General features: G+C 45.6%; 1 protein-coding gene across 4 annotated transcripts in view; it reads left to right on the forward strand.

Moving 5' to 3' along the window:
• The window catches only part of TTC19 (tetratricopeptide repeat domain 19), a 231,292-nt gene that overhangs the window by 35,946 nt on the left and 181,176 nt on the right, over positions 1-14,170 (forward strand). For all 4 annotated transcript variants that reach the window (XM_085649262.1, XM_085649263.1, XM_085649264.1 and 1 more), the window contains exons 2-3: positions 12,750-12,862; positions 13,534-13,644. In XM_085649262.1, coding sequence (XP_085505388.1) covers positions 12,750-12,862; positions 13,534-13,644 — 224 coding nt within the window. The remainder of the gene's footprint in view (positions 1-12,749; positions 12,863-13,533; positions 13,645-14,170) is intronic.

Genomic DNA, 14,170 nt, shown 5'->3' on the forward strand with positions numbered 1-14,170 from the left:
TCCCGTAGGAACCACATAGGATACCAGAGACATTCATTATTTTGAAGCCTTGGTCCATTCACACTACATAAGGCATTAGATTATCTGTTGGCCTTATATATATATATATATTTTCTGTTGTGTTACACATTACCTTCCCCTGATTTTGGGTACATTGGCTGCCCCTCTATCTTAGACTAACCTTACACTCAACCATGGATGATTGCCAAGGTTTGAGTTTTGGCGATGACATAGCTGCAGAAATTCTACGAACTCCGTCTCTTCTGGGGCCTGATAACAGTTCCACCTCTGGAGCCCAATCAGACGACCTCATGACCCTTACCACATTGAAACGGGAATGGCTTAAAATCACATTGCATGGAGCGATGATGACAGAATACCTGAGGGCCAATATCGCCCCGAATGGGTTAATTGTAAAAAATTTTCCTCGCCTCTTTCTCGACGATATGATTTTCAAAAAGGAATGGTCCCTGGTGTCATGGAAATGCACCAGGGACTGGTTGATTCTAATAATTAATACGTCCAAGAGACTAGCTGATGCTCTTCTGATCAAAATTCAGAATGCGGAGGGGGCTGTTAAAGTCACCTTAACCACGGCAATTTTCAAAACTAAATTGTCTGAAATCAACAATGAAATAGCGGAGAACAAAGAGTTTTTAATGAAACAAAAGATTACCAAACTACAAAAAGATATAAAAAAGTTTGATAAGGAAAAGGTTTATCCCTACCTTAAGGCGGATTATACATCAACGCTTAACAGCTACTCTTCTGAAGAGGAGTCTAGTGGTTCCAGACGCAACTCCAATACGAGTAGCGATTCCAGTGGGGGCAGCTTCTCCAACAATCGGAATAGACAGAGACAACAGAACTACTCCCACTATCCTATAATCCCGTTCCAGGGACAATACCAGCCAACCCCACCATTCTGGCACTTTCCCAACTTCCAACCGGGTCCCCCTCCGCCCCCTCCCTTCTACCAACAAGGCCCCCCTTTTTTAGGCAGAGGCTGGGGCAGAGGAAGAGGGCGGAGAAGAGGAGACGACAAGAAAGTGCACTGGCAGGACCAACCCTCAACATCCATGGAGACCAGGAGCCAAGCCCAAAACAAGAGACGCTAGTTGTTAACCTCTCTTCCCGCACTCTAGATGACACAGAAAGGCGTGTACTTGAGAAGGGTCTGGGCTTCGTACCTACTCCTAAGGTCGATCACTTTAAAGAAATGTGTGAAATTCAGGCCTTTTTTCGCAAAGTACGCCTTAGAGCTTACTTTCAGGATGGACCGGAGGGTCAATGTGAAGACTCTGGCCTCCATAAACCTTCTACCTTTACACCACACAGCGGGATGGTCCCTAACGAGGTGCTAACTTATGAACAGGCCGTTCTTAAAGATTGGAAGCAAGCTAAACCTACTGCGACCTTCCACAATATCACCAACGAGGAAGAAGCAGCACTACGCTCACTTAATGACGACCCCCTTATCACCATAAAACAAGCAGATAAGGGTGGCGCAACGGTAATCATGTCAACCTGTGATTACCGCACTGAGTGTGAACGCCAGTTACGGGATAGGAAATACTATACTCCCATCCATGAGGACCCCACCAACAGGCTCAAAACCCTGATCGCGAGCATGGTCTTCCATGCCGAAACTCAGGGCTGGATCACAAAAAAAGAGGCTAACTTTCTAGTCATCGGCGAACCAAGAACTCCTTACTTCTATTGTCTCCCCAAAATACATAAGGGCATTAATCCGACCCCAGGGAGACCGATTGTTTCGGGGATTGGTTCCCTGTTGGAACCCCTCTCCCAGTTTGCAGACTACTTTCTTAAACCTCTAGTCCAAAGCACCCCTTCATTCTTAAGAGACACTACCGATGTACTCAGGCTTCTAGAGGACACCCAACATCAGGGAGAGGTTGACTTTCTCATCACCCTCGATGTTGAGGCCCTCTATACGAATATCCCCCAGAGGGCTACCCTTGATGTTATAGAGGATGCACTGAGTAGTCTGGAATGGGTATCACCTACCCCCCGCCCTTTCATTATTGAATGTGCCACTCTAGCTCTTACAGAGAACTTTTTTGAGTTTGAAGGCCAATTATTCCATCAGACACAGGGCACGTCGATGGGGAGTACCTTTGCCCCTAGTGTGGCCTGCCTCTACATGGCAGCATTTGAGGAACGAGCCATCCATAATGAATCGAACCCTTACAGAGCTAATATCCTTTTGTGGAAGAGGTTCATTGACGATATTTTGATCCTTTGGAAGGGTGATCAAGCACACTGCAACGAATTTTGCCAATGGATAAATACTTTAAATCCATATTTAAAATTCACGAGTACCATCTCTGACCACCAGCTTCCCTTTCTGGACCTCCTGATCATATTAGACGATCATCAAATGAGCACCACACTACATCGTAAACCGACTGACAGAAATAGTCTACTACATTTCAACAGCTACCACCCTGGGACGCTCAAACAAAATTTACCCTTTGGTCAATTCCTCCGTATTAGGAGGAATTGTAGCGCTGTTACTGACTTCAAAAAGGAGTCACAAACCCTCATGACCAATCTTCTCCAGAGGGGGTACCAGAACCGGGACATCCAGAGATCCTACAAACGTGCCCGCAACAATAACAGGGAAGGGTTACTTGAACCAAGAGAGAAAAAAACTGACGACTGCCTCACCTGTGTGATCACCTACACCCCTAACTCTTCACAACTCAAGAAAATCATTAACAGACATTGGGGTATCCTCCACACCGGGGAACTTATAATACCGAACCCCCGTTTTGCCTTCAAACGCACCACCAATTTGAAGGAGAGATTAATACATACCAGACCCAAACCCAAACCACCAGTGAACACCAATCAATCGACTTTATGGAACCTTCCTCCCGTCAGGGGCCACTACCCTTGCGGTAACTGTGTGGTGTGTCCTCAAACTAAAATAACCAAAGACATTGTCTTTCCTAATGGGATCACGTGGGAATGCAGAACGCACACTAACTGCAATACTGCCTATTGCGTTTATCTGATAACCTGCCCGTGTAACTTACCTTACATAGGGATGACGACTAGATCAGTGAAGACGAGAATCATTGAGCATCGGAGTAATTTCCGATGCAAAAAAATGAACACTAGGATGACCAAGCACTTTTGTGAAAATAACCACTCCCCTGACTCTTTTAAGTGGGTAGTTCTCCAGTCCCCTAAAAATGTCACCAAAACCAAACTGTTCACCCTGGAGCAGAGGTGGGTGATGAGACTGTCTTCGAATACCGATGGATTGAACGAGGACATCCCGTGGAGCAGCCTTACAAACATCTGACGTGACAGAACTAGCTGTCTCCAATAGACGTTCTGTACCTGTGTGCCCCCCTCGTTTAAGCATGTGACGCTTAGACACCAGAGCATATTAATATATGTACCTACGGGCATCCTCTGATACGCTTAGTTTCCCTAACATGCAAGTTGTCAACAAAATGATCACTTCACATTAGATACCTATAGATATCCTATGATATATGCATGCCAGTTTCCCTAACATTCGAACTGGCAACGTAAAATATGCGAGTTGGCAACACAATGATGACATTACATCATGTGCCAACAACACGCATTTGTCACTTATATAGATACCTTTTCGCGGCTCGATCTGTGGAATTACGTCAAGTCCAAACATTCTAGACTGACACGATTTCAATTGGTTACCACAGCAACCACAGCTCTAACAACCAATAAGGGCTCCTCACGTAACACTGTTGTCACACGTGACCCCGCGTCATCATTTCCTGTGGTTTACACGGCGCGTCCTGCTACACGCCCATATCCCTCTCTTTTCCTCTACCGGATGTAAACATCGCGCACTAGTCTCTCCGCCAGCATCTCTCTGACGTAGCAATTAGTGCACGGCTCGGATTGGCTGGTCTGCGCTAGATAATCCCTTCGGGAGTTCTGAGATTCGTCCCCCGAGTCGGCGTGGATCAAGGGTAGGTGGATAGGCGTCCTGTACTACGGACTTCTGTAAGTATCCCCTCGTGGCATCTGGGTCCTCATTTTCTGCGGATTTCCTTACTATATGATCATGCTACTAAATGATCAGCTCTCTATTCCATTTTCTTGTGGCTGCACCTTCTGCCCGCTGGTCGCCGCTCTGTGTATCATTAGGACACTGTACTATCCGGTGTCTACCTCCAGCGCCAGCTCGTTGGATTTTACAGCCCTGCAGTGAAGGGTGAGTGGTTGAACTAAAATAAACTGTTATCTCTGCCCCGATGCCACCAAACACCTCGCGCATCCGGCGTTCTTAATTTTCTGCCCTAGCACCAGTCACAGTGGGAAGTGGTCAAAAATACATATTTTTTTTTTTTAGAATTCTCCCGTTTTTAGTCCACTTCTATAGGGTGTTCACCACTAGTACCACCTTATAGCTGAACACTTGGCAGTATTGAATTTGCATGACAACTGATTATCGTAGTTGTTAAGAGATAAGATCTATAATGCTTGTCGCAATGTGATTGTTATTTATATGTTTGTGTCCCTGTATATATTTTTCTCTTTCAGGCATTTTTTCCTAACCTGCACTAGTCACCACTTATTAGGGTGCTGTATGTGTGGTAAGTGTCAAAATTAAGCCACTACCACTACCAATGAGTGTGTGAATCACCTGGTCCTGAAGAATTGCGGTTACTTTACTTAAGCAAGAAACATGTTGACCATCTATGACCACAGCGTAATACAGTCAATCTAACTGTACTATTACGCACTCTATTGTTTTTATTGTAAGAGTGGGACCACAGTCATTTAATAAACACCATTCAGGTTCCCCACTACTTATTTTTAATACACTCCCCTCACCACACACTTCTCACTTGAAGGCCCTCACCTGCATTCACCCACCGGCAACTATGGAATAAAGATCTCCATTAAAAGGCGCCATTGGGGTCGCCGATCGGGGATTGCAGCGCCGCCCCGATTCGGAGCAGACCCGATGATGACACTTTACATCTGGGCCACATGCTGACGACATATGACAGCTAGTCTGCCGGGTGTGTGAGGGTCTTTTTCCTAAAGGAGGATTTTCCTCCTGATCTCAGGGACTCATTTATCTCTTTTTTCACCAGTAATTCTCTTTAGGAACAGCATACTTTCTTACTTATAATGTTAGGCCTACCAGAGGGGTGACTTACCTGTAACACAACATAAGTGTACGGTGGCAATTAAAAAAAAATAACGAATGCACCATTTAATTAGTGCTCCAAGATTATTAGCTCTGACACGTATATAGGTTGTGTTAAGTATCAATGGGGTAACCCGAAATACTACCTGACCCGGGTCAAAACTGCAGTACAGTAAACAATTGGTCACAGTAGCAACAATTTAACAGTACGAAAGAAATGGTGGCATTCACAACACCAAATTTGCAAATCCGCAATGTATGCAATTTCTTTTCAAAGCATCGATAACTTGTTTTGGACAACACAATTATTCATACATGTGGAACAATATTCTATTTGCAACAGTGGTGAGCTGGTGCGGGAAGAGGGGTAGGAGTTTTCTGGATTAAAAATTAATTTTAATCAGTGAGTCCACTTGTCCCAGTTAAAATTTAGAATGGCAAACCACTGATGTAATGTTCAGCGGTGGCTACAATATAATCCTCAACATGTTTCTTGCCTAGGTTGTCACAAGATCAATTGGCAATTCTTCAGGTCCATGGGTAAAATAACTATCTACACAGTGGTTGGTTTCCTAATTAGTATCTAGGGTAAACCAAACACACAAGCAACCTAACAGCGAAGTAGCCGGTTGGCCTACCCTCGCTCCACCGGCTGAGCTGCTGAGCTGGTGGAGCGAGGGTAGGTCGACCGGCTACTGAGCCGCTGCTCAACTGACATCAAGATACCTTTTTAAGAAAAAAAAATTCAAAACCTTTATTGACCAATTCCGCATGATCAAAGTACACTTAAGTATCAAATCAGAGCGTCGTACACATCAGGCAATTCTCATAAAACAGTAGACATAACAAAGTTCCAATCCGACAGTATCATTGTCCTGTACAACAAGGCAGCAGCACCATAAAACAACAAATAGCTGTAGAGGGTGGTGGCAACACTGTAGGGGAAGGAACAGGCCTGGCCATGGGGGGAATATGGTCCTGGAGGGGTGCAATCACTGACCAACACCGGCGACCGCCGTGGGTGGACTGCCGGCAGGGAGCGCGGGAGAGGCAGTTCTGCTCGAATGTGGTCGGGAAAGGAGATATATCACTAGGGGGCCCCATATGTCAGGAGGACGAGACCTCGTAGGCAGAAGGTCCCAGAACTCAGATAATAAGGTCTGGCATCTCGAAGCATCTTCAAGCCAATGGGCGAACCTGGGCGCTGGTCTGCAGCCCCAACACATGGCCACCCTACGCCTCTCAAGAACGAGCAGCATTGCAATCAGTCGGCGAGAGGCATCCGGACAAAACTTGATAAAACCCAGCAGGCACAGCGGCGGGTCGGGCAGGACCCGTGCGGAGGTAATCTCAGAGATGGCGGTGCACACCGCCAGCCAGAAAGCCGACACCTTTGGGCATAAACATGCGAGGTGAGTGAAGTCCCCGGCAGGAGCAGAGCAGCGCATACACCTGTCATTAGGAATGAGTCCCAACCTGTGTAGCTGGAGTGGGGTGCGATATAGCCTGTGCAGGTATTTATAATGTATGAGACGAAGACGATAGTTGGGAGAGAGTTTCTTCGTCTGGTTACAGCAGTACAGCCAATCAGCCTGGGAAATATCCACACCCAACTCCTCTCCCCATGCCGCACGTGCGCGCTCAGTGGAGATGGAGGTGGTGGACAGCGTAAGAGCATATAATTTCATTACCAGCTTGCGGGGAGTGTGGGATGTGTATATAAAATCAAGGGCAAGCATCGAGGGTGGAGGTTTGGGAAATGTTGGGTGAAGCTCTCTACAAATAGCCCGCAGCTGATAAAAGAGCAAAGTGTCCAGCGGACCGGAGGAAGCAGGAAGAGAAATTTTTTATTTCTGGGGTAAAGATCCGCCAACGTCATCATGCCCAAGCGGGTGGCATGTTTAGACATGCCAGTTGGTTGCAGGGGAGGGAAGGCAGGATGAAGTACAATCGGCATGGTGTTAGCCGATTAACATAGGAGCGTTGGAAAAACGGCACAGTCCCAACCAAGCCCAGCGCAGGGTCTCGACCGTGTCCACTTCAGCCCGTGGGCGACTGGCTGGGGCAAACAGGGCGGTGTTCAGCGGCCAAGGGGTTGCAAGGTCGGCTTCGACCGCGACGTGCGGCTGATAAGGGGTAGGGTGAGCCCAGAAGTGTAGAAAGCTGGCCTGTACGCTTAAGGCATAAAGTTTAAAATCAGGAGCGCCCATACCACCAACCGACATAGGAAGAGTGAGGGTGTCATATGCAATCCTGGGCTGCTTGCCAGCCCACACAAGAGAAATGATCAGAGTGCGAATTTTACGGAAAAAAATGGGCAGTTAAAGGTATGGGGATGTTCAAGAAAAGATAGAGGAATTTCAGGAGAACCACCAGCTTTGCAATGGCTATGCGACCCGCCAGGGATAGGGGGAGCCAGTTACATTGGGGTATTTTAGATTTGAGCCAATCCGCTGCGCGTCCAAAGTTGGCTCTCCAGAGGTCGTCGACGTCCCTGCTCAGCCAAATCCCCAGATAACGAATGGGGCCTGAAGCCTACACAAAAGGGAAATCCGATGTGAACGGCTTGGTGGCATCTGTAAGAGGGAACAATACTGACTTACTCCAGTTCACCTGTATGCCGGACAATCCACCAAATCTTATTATCTCACGTACCAGGGGGCTGAGGTTATCTTGGGGGTGGCGGACATACAACGTGATGTCATCCGCATACATGGAGACCAGGAGCGCACGGGCCGAAAAACTGATGCCCTTCTGAGTATGGTGTTGTCGAAGTCTGGCTGCGAGTGGCTCTATCGCAATGGTGAAGAGCATAGGGAAGAACGGACAGCCCTGCTCAGTGCCGCGTTCAATCAACATAGGATCCGACACCTGACCGTTTTTCCGGAGACGTGCGGAGGGACGAGTATAGGAGAGTGATATCTTTCGGATGAAACTGTTACTAAAGCCAAGGCGCGGTAGAAGGAAAACTAGAAACAGCCACTCACGTGTATCAAATGCCTTTGGGGCATCAAGTAGCGCTGCTACCGCAGGAAGATCAGGGTTGATTGGATGAAGAACCGAAAAAATGGTCCTACGGTTGTGAGAGGTGGCACGGCCAGGGATGAAACCGGACTGGTCGGGAATGGCAATGAGGGGCATAAGAAGGGGCAGACGGGAGGCCAATAATTTAGCAAAAATCTTATTATCGATGTTCATTAAAGAAAGGGGGCGATAAGAGTCGCGACAATCAGCTGGCTTGTCCGGCTTAAGTAGTAGCGTGATCATCGCCTCCCGGAGTGACTGCGGGAAAAGACCATTGTCAAAGGAATCATTATACATGGCGGCCAGATGTGGCACCAGGAGCGTAGCAAAAGTCTTATAGAACGAGGCGGGAAGGCCATTGAGCCCAGGGGCCTTATCGCTAGGCAGACTAGTTATGGCGGCAAGAATCTCCTCCTCAGAGAATGGCTCATCTAAGAATTTACGATGGTAGTCCTCCAACCAAACCAACGAAATGATATCGAAATTTTGTTCGAAAGCCTCGCGTGAAGTGGGGGGGGGCAGGCGGCGTAGAGTTGCGAATAGTAGTCCATAACGCCAGCCTTAATTACTTCTGGGGAGGTTGTTCTGGTGGGGCCTCCATCCCGGAGAGCCGTGACATATGACGCAGCATGGGGGAGCGTAAGAGGTTTGCCAGGGTCTTGCCAGGCCGATCTCCTTCACCGAAGCGGCGAGCTCTGGCATCTCTGCCAAGAAAGGAGAGTTCCCTATCAGCCTCCTCAGCGAATTCCGTATGCTTTTCCCGCAAACGCGCAAGGGTCTCTGACCTGGGGTGGGCCGCATGTTCTGCGTCGAGTGCCTTAATCTCCGATTCCAATTTGTCCAAAGAGGCGCGTATGGAGCGAAGGACACCAGCTTGCTTCGAGATGCACTCGCCGCGTATCACTGTCTTGAAGCCTTCCCACAGGATGGACGCTGAACTGACATTAAGAAACCTTAATGTTCCCTCTACCAGCAATCGATGCAGTTGGTGAGCCACCCAGGATGGGTCGGTATTACTCCAAGGTACCTCACTGTTAGGTTGCTTGTGTGTTTAGCATGTCTAAAAATAATTAGCAAAGCCAATAGGTCCGGAAAGAGAGACCTATTGGATTTGCCAAATGCTTGTTTATTGTTTTCACTTTGGTGATGTCACTGCTGCTGGTCTGTGTTACTCTTCCCTCTTACATGTTCATAGCATCCCTCAAAGTCCTCTTCTTTGATAAGACGGTCAGTGGCTGAACCGTTTACAATAATTCTACCCATCACCATTCTGTTTTCTTCAGGCAACAGCAGATCACAGAGTTTAATAATGAGGTTAGAGAGTTTGAATGGAGGAAAAGCCATTTAACTTGTGGTGCTGCTGTCTCATACTGCACGCTGCAAGCTCCTGCTCAGTACCCAGTGTCGCATGCCCTCTTCTCTAGTAGGAGTATATGCTTCTTCCCTTCACCTACACCACCATGCATCCCCTTGTAGCCAGACTGATTAGTGATAATTTTCGAAACTTTTCCCAGATGTTTGTACTGATTAGCGAGCACCTAGCAGGAGTGAATATTATTTTACATGAACTTCCTACTTGCCTTGATCAGGCTAAAAAAGAAAGCCTTTAACTTTGTTCACCAGTGTTGGCGGTATTGAGTAGTCATTTCCAAGAGTAATTAAAGCATGTGGAGGTGCACCAGGTAAAGAAGTCCATTCAAGCGTATTTTAACACATTCTTTATTTTTCCATCATCTTTTCTTGATTCACATACATGGTCCATCCAAACAATTGGAACTTCATCAGGGCTTAATCTCTTGTGAAAGTGCGTAGTCTCCCAGTTATGTGACAGAAGGACATGGAACTGAGAAGTTTGTTACTTAGCAGGGTAACAAACGGGGGAGGGGCACCTCGTTGTCCCGTGGGAATCCTTACTTGCCAGCGTACACAGCTGGAATAATGATGTTGCACATATCTGGGAGACTGCGCATTTTCACAAGAGATTAAGCCCTGATGAAGTTCTGATTGTTTATGGAACGAAACGTGTTGGCTGGACCAAGTACGTGAATCAAGAAAAGATGATGGAAAAATAAAGAATTTGTTAAAATACGCTTGAATGGACTTCTTTACCTGGTGCACCTCCACATGCTTTAATGATCAAGAATCTGGTTTACAGTGACACTGAACAACGGCAGGTGCCGGAGGATTTTGTACAGGACTTCTGACTTCTGATTTCAACGAACTAAGCATGAGGTGCAGGCTTGAAAAGTCCGCCGTTGGGTTCTTTCTTGTGTGACATTTCCAAGAGTAAGACGTGCTTACTAACGGAAAATATGATCATAGATACTTTTTCTTACTCTTGAAAAATTCCTAAGTCACACATAAGCAAGCCTCACAGAACATGCTTTATGAATCGGCAACAAATTTTTGACGCAGCTTTCGTTTTGTTTACTAGAACATCCGCTTCCTATGAAGTCAGACCCTTCCACCCTAGTCGCCCCATCTGTATCAACAGAAACCCGGCGACCAATTCCAAACCTGCCTATGGTGACTTATTTGTCTTCATTTCCGGTTGCCTTTTTAGCGTGGTTAGGAGATTACAATCTAAACCAGTGGGTTATGGGAACCGCAGACTGTGTTTGATTCAGTTGAAACATTTCGGCTAACATACCTGAAAACAATCATTTATAAAAAATGGTGTCCTGACAACTTGGAGTCCAGGGGTCGCGCTACACACCCTCTCTGCTGAGAAAGTGAGAGCAAATTGAAGTAGTCTACACATGAAGTATGTTTTTACTGCCCTGGGTCAGGGCAAAGATTTTGGTACCCTAGTCCAAGTGACCTATGCCACCCTCTTCTCAAGCATTATCGCATCCCTTGCTAGTGGTTCAATTTCCAACTGTTTTATATTGACTAGTCACAGCACTGGCCCTAATAGTACTCAATCAGATTTGCAAAAAAGGCTGCTTTTTAGGTCTCGCTGAGACAGCGCAAGCTGTCTCTTTGAGACATTTTGTAAGTGGGTTTTCAAAAGTGCTACCCACATGGTTTTGCTGGCCTAGAGCTTGTGTGCACGATGGCGTGCACGTGCACAGCTGCTCCTCTGCCCCTTGCATTCCCCCCTCCCTTCTCACCCAGCCCTTTGATGCTCTGCTCGCATCTCCCTTCTCCTCCTCTTTTTTCGTCACTTGTATTCAAGCTCCTCACATTCCCCCCTCCCTTCTCGCCCAGCCCTTCTTGTTTTTACTGCACTTCGACCTCTGGGTAAACATCACAAATCATTTAACGCGGTGTGTGAGGTGGCAGGAGTGGCTCGCTGCACCGATGCGAAACACAGCTCTTCCCGTGCTCTAAACCTTTCTTGTTCCTGCATATTTTATTTTGAAAACCTGCCTCTATTATTTACATTGTTTTCGAAGGCTGCTGGTATGGAGGCGCCGAGGAGGTTGCCGTTTTACTGGCTGATTACTGTAATAGTGGATGGGATTCATGTTTAGCATTTCTCCTGCACATGTCCAAAGCCCGCGTTTGGAAAGTGAACTCGGATAAGCAGAAGCATGCCGATGCTTTCCTGTCGCTGCCCTCTTTTTTTAACTTAAAGGAACACCATATTGATTTTCAAAAACATGGAACTATTTTGATTAATAGTAAAACACTTGTGTTATTTATCAGGCTACACTGTCAGGCTGCTGACAAATAGTGGAGATCCCTTCACTAATTTATCACGCTGCTAGGACAATAAAACATATATTTTTTGTTTTATCTGATGGAGAAAAGGTAGCCTGGTGGGACATAATGAGTTTTCCAACTGAAAACATGCAGTGGAAAAGCCAGTAGCTCTTTCCTATGTGATATCGGTGAGCTTTGTAAATGTCTTTTCAGCCATGCTGTAGAGGCAAACAGTTATAACAGGAAAAAAAAGTTATGAATTTTTTTTAGCTGCCCGCATCATAGCAGTGTTTTTTTAAAATAACTTTTATAGCGTTTAAAACCAGCATTGGCTTAGCCAATAGGTCTCGCCTTTGGGACCTTATAAGTGTTTAGCCATGCAACAGTTGATGTTGTTGCACCAAGGATATTGTGCTGCATAACTAAACACTTATAAGGTCCCAAAGGCGAGACCTATTGGCTATGCCAATGCTTGTTGAGATTACTTTTCCCAGTTTATGGACTTCGAATAGCTTAATATTGTCAAACTTGGGGATTGCAACTCCGGTTTTATACACCCACCATGTGGCCTTTGAGATGTAAAAGTTAGTATTATATGTCAGCTGGACAACCCCTTGCTGCTGAGATGTGAGTATATCTTAAAAAAAGAAAGTAGCCATCTAGCTGATGTAAACGAGCGAGATTACATTGGAAAAACGCTACCCGTTGTTTAAATCACAGGATTACTATAGCCATATGGAGGGAGCGCATTGTAAACGCGAAGTTGTTAAGTGTATGCTATTTTTTAATACTTCCTTTCGTCCGACCGAACGTCAAGTTTTTCTGTTCATACCATTAGAACCACACCATAACGCGCAATTTACCAACATTAATTGGATGGTTTTCTTTTCAGTGTTCTCCTTTTTCTCTTTCTCTAAATCGGACGACAAGGAAAGTGAAGAGAAGCAGAAAGATGAGGGGTTAGAAGAGGAAGACAGGATTATAGTTCTGTTGAAAAAAGCAAAGGTAAAGCATGAATGATAATTATGCACTTGGAATACAAAAATTGTGGCTTAATTTCTGTTGGCCTGCCATTAATAAACAAAAATTCAGAAAACAATTTCTAAGAAATAGGTAGCTGTAGTGATCAGTTTGATATACCACTTAAGAAATGTTTAGTTAAGGCAGAATACTCATTCTCTTTTTGTACTGTTAGAAAAACACAAAATACTCCTGCATATCAGCCATTTGTCCTCTTTCAGAGCTCCCTTTCTGAGCGCCAAGCAAGCTCTAATGTAACCGGCTTCCTTACCTATAGAATTGGGCCTTTAAAGGAACACATCCAAAGGCGCTGCAATGTGACACCTTGCTTCACATTTTCATCACAACCTTTTAAAAACGGATACTACCTTGAAAAGCTGAATGATGTAGGTTTTAAGGAGAAACAGACTATCTTGATTTTCAGGAAATTTTAAATGGAAAAAACAACTAAATACCTCATTCTAAAAAATGCTAGTCTTTGCAAGGGGTTTGTCCATTGTAAAGTAGAGAAGCCCCATTGTTTGGAATAGTCGAGGGATTTCCCAATGGACTGATGACTGTTAAAACGTATAGGGCTTGAGCAAGAACAGTTGCATGTGAGGCAGGGATCATCTTCTTTAGTCAGTCCTTATCTTCTGTTTTATGTTTTTTTACAGCTGAGCATAATGAAGAGTGAACTTGAGGATGCAGAGCGGATTTTACACCAAGCTGCTCGTCTCGCCCATGAGTCTGACAACAAGAAGGCTATTATATATACATACGACCTGGTAATGTAAGCCTTCTGAAGGATCTTCATCCTTTGGCATGGATCTGAGTGTACAAGGAAATATCTTGAAGGGGAAATTGGAGGGTGCAGAGCAAAGAAAAAGTATGTATAGATATTCTAATCTCCAGTCAAGATGCCTTTACTGGAGCCACTAATAATAGACATGATTTGTACAGTTGTCACAAGCTTGCAACTAAGCACTGGCAATGACTAACTGACTGGCATCAAAGCATTTAGCTTCCACAGCATTACTCTTACAAAAAACTATGTAGGAATATGACGGACCTGCAAGGATTCTGTACTCTGCTTGTAGCAGTGCCATACAATGACAAAGCCAGTTTTGGTTTTCTTGTTATGAAAAGATTTTACCAAGCTTCATTGACACACCGTACATAGCCACCACTATTACAAGCTTCACAGAAATACAGAACAGCGGCAGCACAAGCAACAGCATCGCAAGCTTCCCTTACGTGAACAGAGTGGGACAGCGTGTGTATTACGCCTGCATACTTCCTCATACTCGCAAT

This window comes from Triturus cristatus, chromosome 3_2, assembly GCF_964204655.1.
Source record: "Triturus cristatus chromosome 3_2, aTriCri1.1, whole genome shotgun sequence".
Taxonomy (NCBI): domain Eukaryota; kingdom Metazoa; phylum Chordata; class Amphibia; order Caudata; family Salamandridae; genus Triturus; species Triturus cristatus.